This window comes from Centruroides vittatus, unplaced genomic scaffold (genome assembly GCF_030686945.1).
Source record: "Centruroides vittatus isolate TY-2023 unplaced genomic scaffold, ASM3068694v2 contig_742, whole genome shotgun sequence".
In the NCBI taxonomy this organism is placed as follows: domain Eukaryota; kingdom Metazoa; phylum Arthropoda; class Arachnida; order Scorpiones; family Buthidae; genus Centruroides; species Centruroides vittatus.
In genome coordinates, this window is record NW_027122478.1 from 1,483,302 (window position 1) to 1,506,510 (window position 23,209).

Sequence of the window (23,209 nt, forward strand, 5' to 3'; positions counted from 1 at the left end):
GTTTTTTTTGTATTTTAACTGTTATGATAAAACGATGTCTTCAATATTTCTTGTTTGGTCAAACAGATCTCTCTTTCAGGCCAAATGGATTCCAAAAGTCACCCAAATTTCTTGTCATCTTTTTATCTGTATTAAGAGGAAAAATAAATTTATTGGTTTTTTATATTATTTATCTCAATAAGAATAAAGCATCGACTAACTTGTTATTGAGGATATTAATAGCAAATTATGTATATTATCCTCTGTAGGACTGAATAGCAGAAAATAAAAAATAAAAAACATTAAAGTTGAAGAAAAAAAAAGATTGAGACGAATTTTTACACCTAATTCAACATTGTCCATTGTATATGCTCATTGTTTCGATTTTATCATCCCATCCAGAATGATGAAATTAGTTACCTCAAAGGGAGTATTTCACACAAAGGATTGAGTCCAGATGGTTACTGGTTGGCTTAAGGAGGATTAAAAACAGTGAATCCTATAGAATAAAAATTCTGTTCTAAGAAAATCTGGTCATATAAAGGGGTGGTCATCAGGAGAGGTTTTACTGTAATTGATTGTTGATAGTGTATAGATCAATCTTGCATTAACAACACCTTCAGCATTTCATTAATTTTTAAATAATATGATAAATTATATTTTTCATAGCATTGTTTAAACCCATACAATTAATTTAATAAATATAAAACTTTCATATAAAATCATATACATCAAATGATTCTGACTGTCTAACTATTAAGTTTGGAAACTTAATATTAGGACAGTACTTAGTGAAAAACTGAAAACGTTTAATGATATATATATTTGAATAAAATATTAGCTTTACATTTAAATTAGTTAAATATAATAATCAGTATACTGATTATAATATTTTAGTAAAAGATACACAATGTTGTCAAATTCAGATTTGTAAATAATCATATAAATTTACCCTTTTACTTCATTGAAATAGTGAAAAAATATAAGAGGAAAAAATGTTCCTAATGGTATAATTTTCCCCCTTGTGATGGGAATAAAACTAGAATAATTATGCTAATCTTGTAATTGTTTATTTTTTGTTTTAGACTGCTTTACATGAGTTTTGTGATCTTTTATGAATAATACTTCCTTCAGAAAAACTGTTTTTAGTGTCTTATTGTCTACAATAAAATCAAAATTCATACGTATATATATTTATGTTTAGAAGAGACTTTCAGTGTTTGTTTATTTTTTCTTTAATCTATTAAAATGCAGTGAATCTGCTTATTGTAATCATTTTGGGACTGATTTGTCGATTAGTTAATTGTTATCATATAAATATATGATGATGATCAACTGATAACATTAAGTGGCTAAACAGATGATAATATATTTATTAGAAATTCTGATTTTTTTTTTTATTTTAACATTAAAAGAACATGTGAAAACAAAGTTATAATTATACATTTTTTTAACTAAGATTTATAAGATAGATTAATAATTTGTAGTAATTTATCCAGTATATAATTGAAGTAATACAGTAAAAGCTTGATATAATGGATCTCACATTATTATGGATGGTTGATGTAGGTCTGCCAAAAGTATAGGAAAATTGTAATAAAACTCATTTGCTGTAACATACTCCTACTACAGCTATTTTTCAGGTCCTGCAGACTACTGTCCAGTTGTTATGGACTTTTAGTTGTCATTTGATTTTGTCACAATGATAGTTTTGTGTATTTTATTATTTTATTCAAAAAATAATTACGAATTTATTTTTTTATGTAAATTTTCACATTTTTGCACTTTTTCTTTTTGTTTTCTGATTGACTAGTTTTGTTCAGTTTTGGTTTTATTCCCTCTATGAGCCAACCAGTCTTGGATTTGTTGTGTAAAGCAAAGCCATGGACCATAAAAGAAAATGAAAAGTTTCAGATAATATTTTAGATTGATCAATAGGGTGATTCCCATGCCAAATATTGTATTCTAAACTGAAGAAAAACACAGATCAGCATTATACTTAATATGTCCTTTTACCATATTAAAAGGACATATTAAGTATAACACCGATGTCAGTGTTTTTCTTCGGTTTAGAATATTTTAGATTTACCAATAGATAGATATATATTGTTTTTACAAGTTTAATAAAAATCTGGCTTATATACTTTACAACTGAAATTTTGTCCACTACTTTATAATTGACTTTTGTCCACAATATTGATATACAGTAATGAACATGTTGATATTTCTGTATACATTAGAATCCCCTTATATTGGCAGTAATAGATCCACTGAAATGAGGTAAAAAATACATTGATTTGGCATCTGGACATTATCCACAAACTGAAAAGATACTGTATTTTCTAGGTTTGTTATTGAACTGTTTTAACATAATTTCTATTGTACAATAAAACACTCATTATAACAGACCGATTTCTTTGGTCGTGGAGTGGTCCATTATATTGAGCTTTTCTTGTATATGTTAGATATACAGTTTGTTCTATCATACTGCCAATAACAACTACAATAACAAAACAAATGTTTCATGTTTAAAGCACTGATTAAGACTTACAATAATTGTGCATTATTAGCCACATATTGAGGTAGATAACACAACAGACAGCTTTAAAATTCTTATTTATCTGAAGATAATGATAACTATAACTGAAATTGATTAAAAGAAGTATGTTTGAACTTTTATGTTTTGAGGCTTTCTAATACTTATAACCATAAGTGACTGATAACAAAATCTGTGACCACAATAAGGTGATAATTCTACCATATTTAATGGAATTTGATGCATATCATTATTAGTCACTACTACTAATTTTGTGACAGTTAAATTTTAATGGAAAAAAATAAAAGTTATTTCTTATTGTCAAAATGGGGAAGTATTGGATTGAGAGATGAGACTAACAGCAGTTAAACAACAGCATGACACATTTATTCTGGTAAAGTCTACAAGACGAGGGAGAAAACGAGGACAACGGCTCCCCAAGTCGGAAAAATATATTAGTTAAAGGAAGGGTGCAATGATCATGTAATTTACACATTCCAACATTTATGATTAATTTAATGTGATTTTTAATTAATAGTTATGCTAATTTATTCAGTTCAAAATATTTCAGGAACTAATAAAATTATCATTAAATATTACAATTTTATATACTAAAAAAAAACTATTCAATTGCTAAATTCAACTGCACTTTAAAAATTTTTTTTTAGATGCAACAATTGCTATCTATATTTTGTTGTATTCTAGATAAGTATTTTTAATTATAAAGTTCAAAAGTGATTCAAAGATTTATTACAAATACATTAAATGCAATTGATATTCTGCAAAGTTTTATATTTATGTAAGAGAAAATTAATGCAAATTAATTGAATTAATTATATAACTATTTTTATAGAAAAGAATATTATTAAACACACAAAATGAAAATCTATAAATTGCTTATACAGTCAAACCTGTTTTTATGCGGGGGATAGGGACCGCATTAAAAAAAACGCATTAAAAAAATCTTACGAAACTTCACGAATGGCTGTAAATAATAGTTTTCGCGACACAATTAAAAAAATAATTTTTTTATGCGGTCAACAGGGACCGCATAAAAAAAGTCTCACATAGAAAATAACTCAAAACCGTACGAAATAAAATTTATTGACAACAGATGTCAGCACTTGACTGCATCGTCTGGTCTATCGTCTGTTTTACATATTTTTGTCCAGCTGGTGTTTTGTTGACTTAAAAAGTAAATTATTTCATTTTTCGCATATCCATGCAATAATATTACTATAATAAGTGCATTTATGCTATAATAAGTTTATTTAGCTATAATAAGTCAACGTAAGACATGACGAATCGCACGAGACTAGTCGCCAACTATACCGCACAAATTAAAAATTCGCATTAAAAAAATCGCACATAAAAGGAGCGCATAAAAACAGGTTTGACTGTATAAGAGAGAAAAAACAGTAGTAATGATGAAATGATTAGTGCTTTCATATTAATAGTTCCAATATATATATTATTTTTTTGAGGATAAGAAGAAAAATACATTACAATAATAATAATAATTATTTTTTTCTCAGAAAAAAGATTTATGGATTCTATAGTAGTAATATAGTTCTTTCTAGCATTGTAATTTCTTAATTATGCAATATAGAAACACTCAAAACTTGGCCTGCAACCAAGTTAGATGTCATAAATTAGATGTCAGTTTTTAATTTTGTCTTGACATTTGCAAGCTTTGTCGTATTCGAAGGTTATATCCTGTAATTAAAAAATTTTCATAACCATCTCGTGCTTTGCTGAGAAATATTTATATCGCCACAAATAGTTTCAACCTAAATTCTATAGGTCATTTTCAGATTTAATGCCGTATCAACGTTTTTTTAAACAGAACATTTGAACATATATAATTTAAACATATAAAATTAAAATACAGAATATAAAAACAAAAAATGAAGTAAATAAAATAAGTAACAAACAAACTAATGTATCGTATATAAAAGGGTGGATGCAAACTACAAGTTTGTCATGTAAATTGCAATTTTTTTATGTTGTATTTTCATGGAGAAGATAACTCTTCTGCATTGCAAGATTAATGCAATCATCAATTTGCTTTCATAAATTGAAATTTTAAAAAAATGTTTGGATACCTGAAGATGACCTATAAAATTTAGGTTTAAAACATTTGTGGTGATATAAATATTTCTCAGCAACCATACAGTGGTTACAAAAATTTAGTAATTGTTTCTCACTGCTGAGTGGTTATATCTTGTATTCAACTAAAAACATATAATATATAATATGTCACACACATCATCTTTTCAGAAAGATGGGTATCTGGTAGAATTTTGTTCATTCAAACACATGACAATCTTAAGCAACAGTTTTAGCAAATGCATAGGTGCAATCATAAATTTGTACTTTATCTCTGCTGATTATGTCTGAACTGTATACTGTTTTAAAATGAAATCTTTATTTCTAAAAAATAAACAGCAATGCATTATTGAGTATAGTTCTACATACGTCAGAAAGTGTTTTGTCTGTGATTGAAGTTTAAAGCAACTGCACAATCACTAAATGTGATTTTTTTGCAAATATATAAAACTTTGGAAGGCTGATAGTGAGACAAAGCCAGAATTTTGAAATTCAATCTATGGGCTGAGATATCTCAGGTCAAAGTTTATCATGTAAAGTCTATGGGCTGATTGGGTTGCAATTTGAAAAAATTGTAATCTGTAAATTCCTGCTGTTATCTGTCTGTCCTTGATCTCAAGAATGGAGTTAGATAGATGAAAGTCAAGACCAGGTATGGAAAGCTTAGGGGCAGGAATTCCTGATTAACTATATATGAACTTTTTGTTTGCACCAGAAGTCATGTTGTTTCAATTCAAAAATTTTCCCCTGAAGAGTTCAATGGATGACTGGTACAACTCTATTGCTAACAGGAAAAGTATGATGTACAGGGGCAAGAAACTAATTTGAAATGGAGAACATATTTTAAATTAAAAATATTAAAAATTGCTGCTCAGTATTGTGACAATGTCACAATAAAATAATTGCTTGTTGTGAACTGATTGCATGTACAGTGCATGTCAATCAAGTTTTTGATTGTCATGTACTGTAAATTTTAGATCAGTTTTAAACACTTTTTTCACATAGTTTCTGTTTTCTATGACATGGAGCTCAGTTTCCTAGAAAATACATAGTTCATGGTATTTTAATAAACATTATACATTAAGTACTAACACTATATATTTTATAATGGCTTTGTTTTTGTTTTGCTATTTTTTGACATTGAAGTTTTTTTACAAATTTGTTTATAAATCTTCCATAGCTGTACTTAATTTTATATACTTGGAATTAGTCTTCGGTTTGTTAGCTATTCTTTTGAAGAAACAATGCAAACATCTTGATTCTAGAATTGCAACACCATCTTTATATTTATTAATTTAATTCTGTTTATTTTCTAATAGATTTTATCTTACAGTTAACAGCCAATAAAATTTTTAATAATGGATCAGAATAAACTATTTTGAAATAAAGTTATTTTTAAAAAAATATTTTTAATATAATAGTTTATATTTCAATGATGATTGGCATTTCGTAATGTAATTACTTTAATTAAATATTAGCTTAAATATTCAATAAAATAATTAAATGTACCATTCAGCCAATATTTTTTAAAAATATTGGCTGAACTGGAAATGGATTTTGATCCAGGAAATGTGTTTAAAATGTGGTAAAAAATTCTTGTTCAGTAAATGTATAAATAATTACAAGTAGGTTTCTAAAATGATGCATTTGTGTGACTCCCACTCCATATTAATCAACCCTGGAGGGCACCAGCCTCTCTGGTATTTGTCAATGGTCACTCTGGCCAAGCTGATGAAAGCCTGAGTTGCTCTGGAGATCCTGATTCAAATCTGGATCAACTTATAAATTAACCAAATCATAAAAATTCTAAGTGTTGGATTATCTCCATCATCCAGCCAATGTAATGTGGACTTTGCCGAACCTACGATTGGCATAGGAATAGGCTTAATAATTTGAAACTTTAATGTGTTTGAAAAATTATTTCATGAGCAAATAATAAAATGTTTTAGTTTAAGAAATTCTATATAAGCAAATCACCAATGTTATGATAATTTTATAGTAGTATATTGATATAGACAGCAATTAATAACAACATGAATCTGATTAGTAAGTTGTTACACAAACTAATAAGAAATATTGGGTAGAAAGTGTCAAGCAGAGGATTTTTTGTTATATTTTTTAACATTAAAAAAATTATATTGACTATAGCTAATGGTAATTCAGCTATAATAAACAGATAGATATCTGGTCAAATTAACATTATTTTAAAACATTGGAAATTGAAAAAAAGCAGTCTGTTTTTCAAAGACTCTCTCAAAAGATATGGAAGTTTCAGAAGCCAGCATTTAAGTTCAAAATTATATAAACATTATGCCACATCAACTATCCAGAGGCAATCTACATAGTGTAATTGGTCTATGAGAGCAAAAATTAAAAAATTAATTTCTTCTTAATTTATTACAGGGAGTATTTTATTCTCTGTTTGTGAGATAAAGCATGAAATTTTCTTACAGAAAAGCAAATTGATTTTCCTCCATTAATTTAAATATTAAGTGTAGAGTGGGAAGAACGACCGGCCCTTAACCAGATGTTAAGTTTATATAACAAGATATGCAGCAGTCATTTGCAGGTAAACATTTTTAAACAATATCCTTTTATTATTAAAGACAATGGAGAAGTTTCCTATGGAAGTTAGAAACAATAAAATTTAATGTCTCAAAAGTTTTAAATAACAACATACAAAAACACACAGAACCAACTTCCGATGCGTATAATACAAAATGAACACTGCATGAATGTTTTCAGAGTTCTTCGGGTGCGATTGAACGTTATTGGAACTAACACCTTTACTATTTAAAATAATTTAGTGCATAATTTAAATTATTTAAACTGGAAATCAATTGAAAACTGTTCATTAAAACCGTAAGACTTTCTATGAAAACTGTTTGGATTAATATTGGCTCACCAGATTTTATTTATTTATTGAATGTACTTTATTATCAAAAAAAGGGGGAAAGGAAGGAAGAGGGAACCGATAAAAAGTCGAGGAATCCATTAGAGGGTTGATAGTCAAAACAAATTTAGGGACATTAAATTGATGATGTACTAGTATTATTTACTTTCTTGTAAACATGAATTATCGCAAAAAAATAAAAAGATTTTTATTAAAAAAATAATCTGACAATATAAACTTTTAGTGAAACGAAAAAAGAACCATTACAAATATTTAGTAATTTCTAAATATGAGTATTAACGAGGCGTCTTTTCATTCAGTTCAATTATTTTTAAATGTACACGTAGAGCTTTACGCTTCACGTGTTCAATTCAGAAATGCAACGGTGTTTGTTCTAGTTATTTACAGAGAGTCTGTCTTTTGCACTAGTATGATTAAAACAAATATCATTTAAAGAATAGTGAATACAAAAATACTTGTGTAAAGAAGTAGGAAGTTATATGTAACTAGCAACACTAGCATCGACTAACTAGTGATATAATCTAGTCGCATTTGTTAGCACGTTGTTATTAATGGCAAACATTAATAAATATACTTAGTAAAATTATGATCAGTTTATAACCAAGGCTGACACGAGTATGGATCACATTCCTTCGACGTTCGTATTTTTAATCGCGCCGGATCAATTCGTAGACTTTCCATAACGTGAATGTTAATTTAAAACATGCAAGACAATTTTCTTAAAAAACGCTTAATAAAGGCGTAACATCATTAGTCCTCTTGCTAATACCAAATGAGCTAGTTTTTATGGAGCGACTTGTCACATCGTCCATACATTATTATCCTACATGATTTATATAACGATCTCTGGACAAAATTCCTCCTTAACGAGTACTGATGCACATCACTCTCTTTGTTATTCAAAGGCTTTCCACGATTATTAGTTTGCCTACAGGTCTACACCAGTGGTAACTGGACCGCATTACTAATGTGTATTTATCCTACCAATGGGTGGATTCGCATAGTCGACGACCAATCGTCGCACAGGTGCATCGAAGTTCTTGTTTTGGTTGAAAGGTGTTTCTTTTCTGTCCGAAACATTGCCGAAATGTCAAGTAAGTAAAGCGTAGAAAACATTATTTTCTATTTAATTACCTTAGAACTCGATACGTTCGAGGAATTTTACGATTAGACGTCACCTACGCCAAATGTTAACTGTCGCGACAGGTGGTACGAGTAGTTAAAAATACGCAAAAACAACCAAGTACCTGCTGTTGTATAATGCTTGCAATATTTCCCAGTGCTCCTTTAGGCTGTGTTTTCTACTACTATAACATTGAAGAAAGTTTTAGATTTTAAACTTAATATTCACGACGCAAGCGGATGCATTGCTTTCCAGCTGATTTGCAACATGCACGGAATTGCAAATATTTGCGACTAGGTGTAATGCGATACGTGAATATTAATTACTATTCGTGATTTTGATAGAAAATATATTACTCAAGCTGGTAACGTAATGTTTTTAATTACTTAATACCGGTAAATTTTGTGACAAAATTAATTTCTCGAATAATTTGTAGAATGAATTTAGTCTTTGACATGGCTTCATACTAACCTAATAGTGATGCGATTTCTTGGTCTCGTGTCGGTTTTTCTATTGCATTACATTGAATTTTATTGATTAGGTAGTTTATACATTTTTAACTAACAATGTAAGTAATAATTAGTAAAATTTGGACTGTTATAAAAAATGTTATGGCGAAGATATTTATTAATATAAAAATTTGCATTATTGTTGTTTTAATTTGTGAAATGTTTAACTTAACACTATAGAAACAATGTTTTAATCATACCAAGAAATTTTGTATGAAATATTTTAAATATTTACGCGTTAAATGTAGCTTAAGCCTGTAATTTTTAAGACGGATTCTTGATGATACAAACTTTTCTTCATTTAACTTTTACAAATAATAAGGTCATATTTATTTCACACGAAACTGGTAGAGCTTCAGTATTATACTGTAGATGACGTCTAAACACGGGCATTTATTAAATATAATTTTTTCGATGTAATATTTCGTAATCAGTATTCCCTCCATTAGTTTGTCTCTATACGAGTAGTAAGATCTGTTTTAATATATCGTCTATAAAAATATTCATATTCAGAATTACCCATTCACGATAATAATGTACCGACCTATTATGGAAGACATCTTTAGAAGCCTTGACCCATATAAATGCGCTCGTAAATCAAGCGCTTTACAACATAATGTAATATTTGATAACTTATTGTTATAGTTCTGGCATTAGACGATAAACAATGCGATTAAATTGCAATATTACCTATGCCATTCTATATTTAAGGTAATTTTTTAATCATTCGATTCGTTGGATATGATTTAAACAACTTGAAAGTTTGTATAAACTCTTCGAATTTTTACAAGTTGAAAATTCCCTGAAGTATACTGAGAATTTCTTAGCCGTAAGGGAATTTTTTTCTAGCAAGAACCAGCTATTACGTCCCTCGCTAACGCAAAAAAAAGATAATAAAAAAAACAATTTAACATTTCCACATTTATTAAGGAAATTAGACTAAAAGTAAAAATTTCCGAGTATTCACCTACGGGAGTTTTCTACGAAATTTATTAGGAAAGTTTTGTTATTTTTATTAAAAAAAAATATTAAATTAAGTTTGGATTTAATGTAACTTCGATCTTTCTTTGTTAAATGATCTGTATAAATGTTATAAATTAGTTTTATCGATAAGAAATAGTTATCTTTTTGCTACTGTCGCGTGAGATATAAACTTTTAAAACATTTTCCGATCCATTCGTACATTGAAAAATTACTATGCGGAAGCAACAAATGGTGTGACATTTTTCAGGGAAGAATATAAAATTTAATTCAATAGATATACGGTAAATTAAAAAGCTAACATTCCATTAACAATCGAATCTTTCACTCGACTCGGATCTAAATCAAATTTGTTTAAAACACATTTCAATAAAACTGGTCTAGTATCTTTTGTCTCTAGTAGAGATAATTCTTAAATAACTTATGTATCTATTAACGAATTATATTAACAGCATATACTTGTAATGCAAAACACACAAGCTTACTATCATGTGCTTTATAAGCAAACAATTGCATATAAAAGTAGAAATAGCTTTCTTGTTGAATTTAACAATTTGAATTTGATATAGACACCGCAATATTTAGGATAGAATATATATATATATATATACACACTAGTGTGTAATCACCTGTTTAAGATGATCACGTGTACTATGATTATATGTACTGTTAGATGTTTATATTAGGAAATATTTAAAGAAATTAAATTTAATAAGGCAGTTTACAACTGTTACGAAGTTTACCTAATTGATTTAAATTAAAAATTCAAAAACGTGTTTCAATAAAATATTTCGCCTACCAGTCGAATGGATAAAACCTCTGATTGTTGGTCGCGGGTTCACACCTCACCAACAAAGTTTTCCGGGTTTTATTCGCGTGTAAATAGGAGCCAGTTTCCCATAGGAAGTTCTCCCGGAAGGCATCACCCCTAGGCAGATCGCCCACGTGTTGCGTATCCGTATCCATCAAATAAACATAAAAATATTTCTATTTTTTAATTTTTACTCTTTAATTCTTAATTATATACATTTTGTCGAATTTTTTACACGACAATGGATATATGTAAACTTTTTAATTCGGTAAAACCTTTCCCTATCCGAAACTCCCAAATAAACCAAGAGTAGAAAGAGTAATTAACCTTGAGTAATCGAACCCGGTCTCTCCCGAGAATACGACACATTTTTACTCTATCGTGTAACACCGGTGCGATAAGCATTAATTAAATTCAAAACTGAAAGTTGACGATCATTAAATTCGATACTATTTCCACACCGCATTCTTCGTATAATAATACATCACGAGGTCCATGATTAAACGAAAAAAAAGCCCATTTCCGTTTCCGGCGTTAGACCATAATTAAAATGATTGCGTGAAACACGAATTTTTGTTATCAAATTCGTGTTTCTTCGTTAAGCCATATATCAATCAAGCGAATACATTAAAACTGGTTTCTCACGCGTACATGCAGGCATTATAGCAGGCAGATCGGGCATAAAGACTCATAAAGAAAAGCAAGACAATGTTGATATCACTTCAAAACTATTCAATTCCTTTTTCGGGTTACTTTTAAAATATATTTTAATTGAAATTTCGAGTTTTATCTCTACAGAAGCAATTCAACTTATTTTTTCCTCTATTCGCGTCGGATTGAAATTATGGAAAAATCATTTTTAAAAACAAATTTTATTTCCCAAAATTCCTTTTGTAAATTACTTTTAACTATTAATTAATTGAGTTATTAATTATTAGTAAAATGTTTAATATATATTTTTTTCTGGAATTACTTCATCCCGAAGCATCTAAAAAATTTATCATCAGCTTCAAAACCGAATGATTTATCAGAAATTATAAATTATATTATTTTTAAATAAACATTATTAGAAATAAAATGTAATTTATATGAAATGATTTAATTATTTTCATAGTAAAAAAAAAAAAATACGAAAATTACTTTTAAAAACAGAGCGCCATCTAGTAATAATAATAATGATAATAATAATTTTTGAAATTTTTAAAATAATCAAAAATAAATTATTTTTTCATATTCATTTCTATAAATTTTTAAATTTAAACTTAAAATTTTTTCATAAAATAATCGATTCAAATTTAAATAAAGTAGTTAAGTATTATTATTATTATTATTATTATAAATTTCACCGGCATTGACACGGCGGTTAGTAAAACATAAGTGACAAATTCGAAGCTTACGTAGATAGACGGTTGCGTCGTAACATGGCGCAATTTACTGAATAATAAACAAACTTGATCGATGTGAAAATTGTTTATAATAAGAAGCTTTACCAGATGTATTTAATATATTTAATGCCGGCGATACGCGATAGTCGCTTAGAACTAGCGATTATAGCGAGCGATCTTCTATACAGATTTAAAAATAAAATTTATTTATAATGCGGTTTTCTTAAGTAAATTTGTCTTTTTGTTCTCCTCTTGAAATTCAGAGCAACAACAGATTAAATAATTTAATTTTTCCAGCTGATTTTTAGTTAGAAGCGGGTTTATTACCCGATTAATTTCTCGTTTAGACAATTAAAAAAATGTATTTTTGAAACTTAAATCTTAAAATTTTGTGCTTGGAATCGATAAAGTAAGCAGTTTATCGTTGACAGAACGATAAATTTTCTATAATTTTTTCAAAATATCGAGATTTTTCTTTAAATTAATTCCTGTTTATAGTTAATAGAAATTGTAGTGTATCGCATCTCGGAGCGATTATCGAAGATACTTTCTCGTATTAAAATTGTCGGTATTTTTATATAAATAAATAAATAATTCATTCGTTACTTAATAAAAGTACTAAAGGAAAGTAGTTTTTGCTCACTCTTCTCATTTACTCCCGAAAAACATCACAGAAATTAAGTTAATGTAGGCCTTATATCGTGACATTTACGACAAATCGTCTATCTCGTTGTAAAGAAATTTACCATTTAAAAACCGCAATTTTTTTTAATATCGTTAGTTTGATAAACAATAGCGAAACATAAATACGCACGTCCATTCACCAGCCTGTCCATTGACGTCATTCCGACTGAGGAGATTCACGTGGTGTGTAGACACAACTTATATAGACCTCACCTTCGCGCTGCAGCCAGTTAGCGTTGGAAGTAGCTGGCATAACAATCGTTCGAAAGGTTTTAAATGTTTTTCAGGCCAAGGTTTACTATGGAAATGATATCCAAAGGTTACTGATAAATTATCTTACACGCAACAATGCCACTCAGGTAAATAATCTTTTTATTTTTACTGATTTTTCTTTTGTTTTTTCTCTTATATAAGTTCGAGATTTTAAATGGAGAATGTTTAAATTAATATATATATATATTTTAATACAAATAAAATGGACTCCTTATATTTAAATATTAATTTTAAAACGTTTAAAATAATTGTGTAATGATTTTTTTTAAATTTATTATTCGAATTGCATAAGAGAGAACAAATATTTACATAAGTATGTAAACTTTTATAATTTTATTTAAATAAAGTTTTTATTAAATTTATTCGCGATTTAATTAAAAAACGCTTATATAATAATTTACCTATTATGAGTTTTACAGATTTTTTTAGTTAGAAACTGTGACAAATACATTAATTTAACATTAGTAACTAGTAGACAAATATAACAAATGAGTAACAACCAGATGTGAAGCACGAAATCTGAAAGAAAAAAAAAGGGGGGATTTTTACATATTTTTATGTTGAAAAGAACTGTGATTAAGCAAGCTCACTGATTAAAGCCCTGATTTTTTTTTCTTTAACCTTAACTTTAAACATTTACGTGAAATAAAACATCTCCCTGTCAGCCGAAACATGTGGTCCTGTCACTTGGATTATTTCCTTTGTGTAAACATCGAAATAAACAACTGTCGAGACGAATGATTCTCGACACTGTTTTTCCTTCTTTTTACCGATTATTCTATAGGGAACTTTACTCGATTATCACGTGATTTTAAGAGCAAAAACGAGTTCTACTTGTTAAGCGACTGCTTCGATACGATTTCGTTTCGTTGGGTAAACGTGTACACTGTACTTTCCTTCACCAACTCTCAGTACCTTTAATTTTGCAAACATTCCAATTTTAATGCTTTAAATATTCCTTTAATGTATAATCGTATATAAATTACGTTTCGAAATGAACTTACGCATAAAAAAATATGGAATAATTCAGTAGTAACGTTGTCAAAATCGCTTCCTGCTGCGGAATTGAATGGTGACTGACTGTTCGCTACAGAACACAGGAAAAGTTATTTTATAAACATTACAAATTATAGATCCACGTATTTCTATTCTTATTTTTAGGGAAATGTCATTTATTATTATTAAAAATAACAATATGATATACAGTCTTTACATTGTTTCCTTCACTTGTAGATTGCATATATATATATATATATATACAATATATATACAAAAAATGTATATATATATACATTTTTTGAGAATATTTATGGACACATTTGTAATAGAAAAATGTGTACAATGTTACAGATTATTTATTTGTCACGTTGAATATATTATATAACTTTTGACTTCTTGCAGGATATAAAGATTGTATTTTATCGTCATCATAAATTACCTGAATTAAGATATTTGCGATTTCTTAAATTACGATCTAAAAAATGTATTTATATACGTAGAATTTCAAATAGGTTAGTTTAGGCATATGTTACGTAGCATAAACTGTAAACGGTATATGTTAAATGTAGCTTATGCAGCTCAGAAAATGGACTATGTACTCTGAATGTATAAAAATTCATCAGTTAACAAGCTTGCTTAGATGTCAAATTATCTAAACGGAAGAAATTTAATTGAATTTTTATCAGGTCCTGAGAGAAGCGAGATTACTCACAAATGTGGAGTCCCATTGCTCTTCGATGGCCATGTTTTACTACTAATAAAACGTTTACACCTAAAACGCTAATTTTTTCGGATATTTCTGCATCCGGAGTGGCCCTATCTGGATTAAAAGTTGTTATATAATAATCTCTACAAAATTCTTCGCGACAGGATAAATAGTAATAGGCAATTAATGGCTTTAAGTTAAATTATTACGGAAATATTCCTAACTAAATTACTGACAAATGTAAATATTATTATGTACTGCATCATTATGTAGCTTATAGTAAATTATAGGGCCTATATTTAAAAGTTAATTAGTAAATTATTTAATGTATATAGAAAAATAGAATCCCGAGGAAAAAAAATTCAAATATTTTATTTCCAATAAATAATAATGCGTCATTTCACTCGATTTTTCATCTGTTCAATCTTCTCCACGCTCGATAGTTTATCAGAAGAAAATGATTTATTTCTCGGGATATGACTTCTATAATGCATAACATAGATTTGTTATCCGCTTTGCCACTCTCCCAAGTCTTATTTCTTCCACTCTGAAAAATTCCCTTGCTCTCAATGCATTTTTCTTTCACGTCTTCATCTGTCTATACGTTTGTTAGCTACTGTATAAATTCGATTAAATCTATTAATAAAATTAAAAATTTATCAAATTTAATTGATTTTCTTTCGTTAATAACTTCGCTCTTTGATTAAATATTTGTTATTAATTTCTGGAATAATCGTCTTGACAAGAGCGAAATTTTTATGAAGATCTTTTTGTAACGTTCTAATAATTTTTATTAACAAAAATTTATTTAGTCCAATACTTTCATTTGGATGATTTATAAATCAAACCTGTAAGTGTATAATATAGTCAAACCTCTAAACAAGAAGCGTAAAAAATGGCAGTTATTGGAGATTCGACTGTATTCGTGCCATCAGGTTTAACGTGTAGGCAAACCTCGATATAGCGCTCTCTAAATAGATAGTGCAATCCACATAAGAACCCCAATATTTTATAAATAACTTGAAAATTCTAGGAGCTATTACTGTCCGATTGTTGGCACATTTCTTTTACAAAGAGACACTTGTACACTAACAGTTAAGATTCTAATTAAATTACGCTAATTATTCATAAGGAAATGATTTTTTTAGTGTTCAGTAATAATAAGAACACTCAAAAATTTAATTCATATATGTTTTTTTTAAACTTAACGTTAAACAAATTTAAAAATTATATCAATGAAATCAAGTCATCTAACTGCCGATATTTGTTATAGTTGCTGTGGCAAAATGGGCAAGGGCAAGATACTTTAAGCGTTTGAAAAGAATAAAATAAGTGTTTTAAGTGAAGCTGGTGAGTCAATTAGATCTATCGCTAAAATACAGGAAACGCGATTTGCGTGATAAGGAATTATCTTACCGCGGAAACTTAACTTCTCGTACGAAATGTGCAATTTTAAGAGAAATTACGAATTGAACAAGTTATCTCAGAAATATTATTGCAAAACACGAATATGTAGTAAGCTTGGGGACAGTTTGGAACGTAGTTCATGCCTCCGATCATCTCAAATATGCCAAAAGAAAGTCGGAATCACAGACAGGCACAAGACTATCAGACTGACTTGGGTCAGAAATCTCGTAACTTGTATGGGATAGTGAATGAATGTAGTGTGGTCGGATGATGATAAGTTTAGTTTATATGGACCAGATGGTTGCCAGTTTACTATTGTTACAATTTAAGAAAGGGGAGAGAAATTTACTCCAAACGACAAATGAGTGGAAGTTCCGTGATGGTTTGGGCTGCCTTTGGAGAGCGAAAGAAAATAAAATTGTCTTTCCTAAAGGAAAACAGAATGCTAAAGGATACATCCAACATTTAGAAATGCTTCTACTTTCCTTTGGAGAAAGATTGGGGAGAACATCGTGGCATTTCCAGCAAGATAACTCTTCTATCCGTACTGCCAACATTATCTGGAAATGATTTCTTGCCAATGGGGTTCGAGTCATGGATTGGCCACCGAATTTGAACCCCGAGGAGAATGTCTGGGGACCTCTGGTCAGGTCAGTCTACGAAAATGGAAAGCAATATGATAACACTACAGAGCCGAAGAAGGCAATCATTGAGAAAAGGGAGGAAAGTCCTCGTGGTTTCTTCAAAAGCTGATCGAGTCGATGACGAACAGAATTTACAAAGTAATATCAAAGAAAGGAGGGCGTTCTAGAGGTACAGTACGAGCATTCATAAGTATCCTCGAAAATATTTTTTGTCCATTATTCATAAAATCATCCTGTAATTATTGAACACTTCAAGAAACTTATTTCTTCAACAAAATTAAACTTTGTACATAAATGTAAAAACACTTTGAAATACATAAAATGAAATGGATTATGATCAAATTTTATCATCTGAAATAAACTTTTTTAAAGTTTATTTCAGATGATTAAAATTGACCATTGAGTGTCCTTATCTTTATTGAATGTACTGTATTACAGACGGATTTTCACGATAGTTATTGGACGACATCGATAAAGGATACTAATTAGGTACGATGCCAAGTGCGCAACTTGATTTTCAAGGTTTTTGGAGACTGAGCCTTTAGCCTTGAAGCAATAGTTTTTTCTCTACGGGCCGCCAAGGAAGTTGTTAATTACGAAACCTCATTGGAACCATTTCGAGTCACCGGTCTGTACTTAAAGACTACGAAAACAGCTCCCTCACCACCCGGCCGTCCCCATTGTGGAGGCCCACAATGGGGCGGCCTGGCCGAACCCATAATGGGCTTGCTAAAACAGGCCCTCTTAATGCCCAGGGGCAGAAAAAGTTAAACTTTTTATTTGGTGTTTCGTAGTTTTTTATGTTGATTTTAAAATTCTATTAATTAATAAAAGTAAAAGTTATTCAGTAACGAAAAAAAAACCAGGACATTTGTTATCTTCAAGGAAAATAATTATTATTTTCATTTCAATGTTGCCAACGTTAATTTAATAAAATTTCCCGCCTTCAAAATCGTGCTGGCAAGGGTTCTTACTCGACCTTCAACAGGAGGTTAAGGGGACCATTAAGAACTCTGATAATTTCCATTTATACTAGGATATAAAATTCAAGTACTAATAAAAACTTAAAAGAAGTAATTTCGTTGAATTATGATAAACATTTTTTTAATTGAGATTTTTAAGTGTAAAAAAACACTATGCTTACTAGCTCAAAGATAAAATGTGTGTGGCACCATCTGTAATGAGATGTTATTAAAAATAACTTTTATATTATTAGTTGTTATAAAAAAAGGCAAATAAAGCTTAATTTTGAGAGTAGAAACGAGTTTTTAAAAATATTGTAAATGCCAAATAACGAGTAAAACTTCCATTATCCGATCCCATTAAGACACATTATCTCCTCTCTATCTCCCCACCCGCCTAGAGTTCCGTATTCCAAAATTTATATACAAGTTATCATGCCAAATTTCGTTTCTTAATCTTAAGACCCCATCCTTAGAAATTAAACGAAATGCACACAAATTCATACACACGTACAGTACAGTACATTCCCGAGAATTTTTTTTTTGACGTTTTATGGGTTCAGGGGTCTCGAAACGTCGAGATTTGATAAAAACCCGAAGGTCAAATTTGACATAATTACAATACTTTCACGTGTTATATAACACAGGCAAAGTAAAAATAAAACTATTTTATTAAATAAAAGTTTAGAGTTTTGCATCGGTTATTTGTGGTTTAAAATGCATAAACTGATAAAATCATCGTAAATATCGATAAAATTTTCATAATTTGTGAAAGTGGCACGTCAAAATGTCATCTAATTACTAACTTCGCGCTATTACTCGAGGGAAGCGTAGCCAGGTATTGTATAGAGAAGGGTGAAGTCTATAAAGGTTATAAATATATAATCTTATTTATACTTTATTCCATTTACGCTTAGTAATATGTAGATAATTAGATATTAATACTTATTCACTTCTCCATAATTATAATGTAAAATGAGAGGTTACCTCTTCTCCTACTTCATATTTGGGTTGCTGCGAGAGAGTAGATGAAGCGATAGAAATTGTAGACCTCTCTTTAAATTTAATAACTTCTTAAAACTATTTTTTAATTTATTAATATATAAACGATAAAATAATTTATCTATTGATACATCTGACTCATTACAGAATTTTCTACGTTTTAATAAGGGAATCGTATTTTAACGTTTAACAGAACATCAGCAGGTGTTCACTTGTTATACTCATACGTTAAAGCACAGCCTGCTAACGTTACATTATTGTCTCATAATATTTTAAAACTGTAAAAAAAATAAAACTTATTTTGTAATAATTATCTTATTTTAAAAGTAAATGTTAGAAAAACTTTGCTAGAAACACAATAAAATTGAAGGGATGTAAAATATAAGCTTATAATTTTAACTTATCTAGGCTTATTATTTTATTCTTCTTCAATTTCTATTGTATTTTTTTAACAATGTTTCTTTAAACATTTACCTTTTCCAGTTACTTGTTACTGAGATGAAAATAAGGAAAAATTTCGATTTAAATTAAAGGTAATTTGGTTATGTAATAATTTTGATTTTTATTTTTCCTGAAATGAAAATAATTCAAGTATTTCATGCTTTTTATTCATAATATAAAGCAGAAAGTAAGGATTCTTAGATGTTACTCAACTTATATTATCAGTACCTTTTTTTTCCTTATTATTCTTATGAGCGATTCTGTTGGAGATTGCATTTTTCAGATAGCATTTTTAAGTGTTTGCTATCGATAAATTAGAAAGTTGTAGCCATTAAAACTGAAAACACTATGAGAAGAAGCCGCTACAATCGCTTTAAAAAGTGTAAAGTATCTTTATTTGTAATAATTTAAAGTAAAAAAATTCCCTTTTAAAAAGTTAAATATAACTTTTAAATTATAATGTTAATAGTTAACTTTTTTTTTAACTGTTAGGGAAACGTTTGTTTTAAAAAGTTCTAGGAAATATTTAACTCGAAACTATTTGTTTTATAAATTGTCGGTTAAACGGAAATTTTAACTTTTAAAAACAGGAAATTTTAATTATACAAAAGTTTAGAATAAATTTTTTAATCGTATAAAATCAAATTCAGCAGCGTACTGTTGTGAAACAATTGGACTGCGTGCGAGTTAAACTAGATGAATATTTTAATTTAAATAATAATAATAATAATAATAATAAAATTGGAAATCACAGATTTTAAAATAACATAAAATAAATAATGGAATAAGTTGACTATCCTAAAAAGCTTATCTGTATTTACACTATACATAGACCGACTTTTAGACTTTAATCTCTTTCTGTTCCTGATTATTTACTTAATTTTTGTCGATTCAACTCCTTCTTTATTTAATAATAATGTTTAGTTAATGGTTGAATATGGATCCACTTCATATTAATTTTACATGAAATTTTTACGCTCTTGTTTGAAGGATTTTAGGCTGTAAAATCTGATATTCAAATTTCTTTTTATTTGAAATATTAGCATAAATAAATATTTTTCCACGTTAAATAAAAAATTGTTCTGTGAAATGAATGCTTTAACAAGATAAATAAGCACTAATTACTGCATTGAACACTTTACAATCAATATAAACTAATATTTAACATCCGCGGTTAAATATTTGCGTAGAAAGATCCTTAATGTCAAACGTGAAAGAGGATAAAATAGTCAAAATTAATGTATTTAGCAATATTTTACGGCCTCTATCGTTAACAATTATTTTAAAATACAAAATTTTTACATCATAATGACCAATGTTAACTTCGAATCTGTACACATTCTACACATCATCAACCTTGTGTGATTCTTAACTTGAAAAATTCCTGTTTACTTAGCGTATAGTGTAACCGAGTGCTGTTAAAGGATACGTTTAAGTAGGATGTTAATATGATGCATCTAGGACAAATCTGGCATAATGTCGATAAATGAGATTCTTCTTACAATATTCATTATTCCACCGTAGATGCCAGTACGGGAAGTGATGTGAATAACCTAAAGCAAATATTTGCCCACCGCTATCGACGGATAAAACTAGATAAATTTGTTAAACAGAGAGTCATTTTCACAAAATAAAAAAATAAAAAAATTGATAATTTCTAAAGCTAGGATGCTTCACGCAAATGTTCAATAACATGACTACGATAAAATTCGCGTGTGACGGATTTCAACGTTACGTACTAAAATAATTAACTCCTTAAAAGCTATGAGGATTAATTTTATGGTATTTTCGCATTTATTATCTCTAAATAACGTATTTTACAAGTTCTCGAGATCTCTATACCCCAAGCGAATTTCTAAATAAAGATATTTTCGAGGCTTAAAATCCGTTAAATACAGATTACGGTTTAAATTCTGCGAATTTATTTATTTATCAATTCCGGAAGATTTTTCTTTTTCGTTTTATTGTAATACAGGATTTATACAGAAGTATTATCGATTTTATGTGACGTAAAAGGATAGACCTGCAGCTAATCAAAGAATTATTTTGCATGAGAAATGAAAATATAAAGGTACACGTTTAAAAGTAATTTGTGTGAAGATGTAAGGGATACGTTAAAGATTAAAACAATGTAAGCAGAGAAGGAATATCTTTCTTTTCAGTACGTTTATATATATATACGAGTATATGCAACGTTACATTCTCATTGAAGAATATAAGAAAAAAAAAAAAGAGCACTGGAAAGTCAATGGATTGAAATGGCATCGTAGCATGCGAACGGAAAGATAAAGAAAACTCAATAAAGGCAATGTTTGTTCACTTTCATTCTATTTTTCTTTCTATGTCCTTTAGATGTATGAAAGGAAATAAACTTGGCTCGAATGCTGTAGATAAGAGGGGAAAATTTTCTTAAAATCAGATTGTATTTGGGCGAATAATACCATACAATTTAGTATTTTTTTTAGACAACAGAAAGTAAAAAGAAAATACTCAAAAATAATTTCTAAAAATAAAAATATCTAATTCTGTACTAAATATTATTCTAGTAAGCTTATTTATTTAGCATTTTTAAGATAAACTTGTATAAAGATATGATAAATTTTGGTATTAATAGATTCTGTTTATAAAATTTGACACGATAATAGTGAAAGAATTGTCTGTGTATATCATATTTGCGTGGCAGTTGGCGGTATACTTCTACAATTAAAGGCAATTTTACGTGGATGCGTTGTAAATGCGATCAACATTACGGAATTTAACGATCGACACCACTAACAGGTAAGAGGAAAGAAGAAAAAACATCAATCCCTGGAGAAGTAATCGAAACATGGAATAGAATAATCATCGGTGGCAGTGTCGGAAATGGAACCATTACTGCCTAACAGATTCATTAATGAATTCCATTATCCTTTGATCGTTATCTCTACACGTTATTCAATAATAATAATAATCAAATGGATTGTAGTTTAGGATTCGTTAATGATCTTTACCATACACTAAAACTTAATAATTAAATTCGTTCTCCTAGCATTAGAAAGGAGGAGAATAATGCATAATTCTCTTCAAATAAATGAATAAAATTATTATTAGGTTATCGCAATAAAATGAGAAAGTTAAATGGAAGATAAAGATCTTAAGAGTAAGGCAAGTAATTGTAACTTATCCGAATTGTATTGCTTCATAAGGTTACATAAACAAAATTTTACTTTTTGGCTATTTTTTTAACACGGGATGACCCAGATTTACCGCGTTTTGTTTCGTGTGTGTTCAAGTAAACTTGTGAATATAATAAATCGTAAACTGAGTTTAGAACGTGTTTTTCTTTTAGAATTTGTGGAAATGATAAAATACTTAGCCGTGTATTTTTTTTAAGTATTAGATTAAGGCAGAAATTCAGTATTTGCATTGGTTTATGAAACAGATTTAATTCGCTGTTTTAAGAAATTTTAGTGTGATAAAAACTATCCATTCTGTTCTTCTGTTTAACGTAGTTTAATTTTTGAATACATTCATTCCTCCTTTTTGTCATCACACTTCCTGTCTTGTTACTAGCCTTTGGAGGTTCCGATGTTTTCATTTTTGCCACTTTCCAAGACTTTTTGAAATTAATTCTTTCTTATTTTTAACATGCAGCCATAAAAAATAAGAAATTGGGTTATTGTAGATGCTGAATCATCGCTATTTTTATGCCAGTAGCCATCTTTAATTACACTTCCTATGTTTACACTATGATATTATGAAGAA

The 23,209-nt window shown here is 28.8% G+C and overlaps 1 protein-coding gene and 1 long non-coding RNA gene across 2 annotated transcripts in view; one reads left to right on the forward strand and one right to left on the reverse strand.

Moving 5' to 3' along the window:
* Positions 1–8,382: 8,382 nt before the first annotated feature.
* Positions 8,383–23,209, forward strand: part of LOC136981067 (dual 3',5'-cyclic-AMP and -GMP phosphodiesterase 11-like) — a gene marked incomplete at its 3' end in the record, with an annotated part of 64,513 nt that continues 49,686 nt past the window's right edge. Inside the window, 1 exon segment of the mRNA XM_067277341.1 lies at positions 8,383–8,632. Within this exon segment, the coding sequence (XP_067133442.1) occupies positions 8,506–8,632 (127 nt within the window).
* LOC136981068 (uncharacterized) lies at positions 15,366–19,067 on the reverse strand. The gene is made up of 2 exons (XR_010881644.1): positions 19,010–19,067; positions 15,366–15,625 (listed from the first exon to the last, which is right to left on the reverse strand). It is a non-coding gene; the product is annotated as an uncharacterized lncRNA (long non-coding RNA).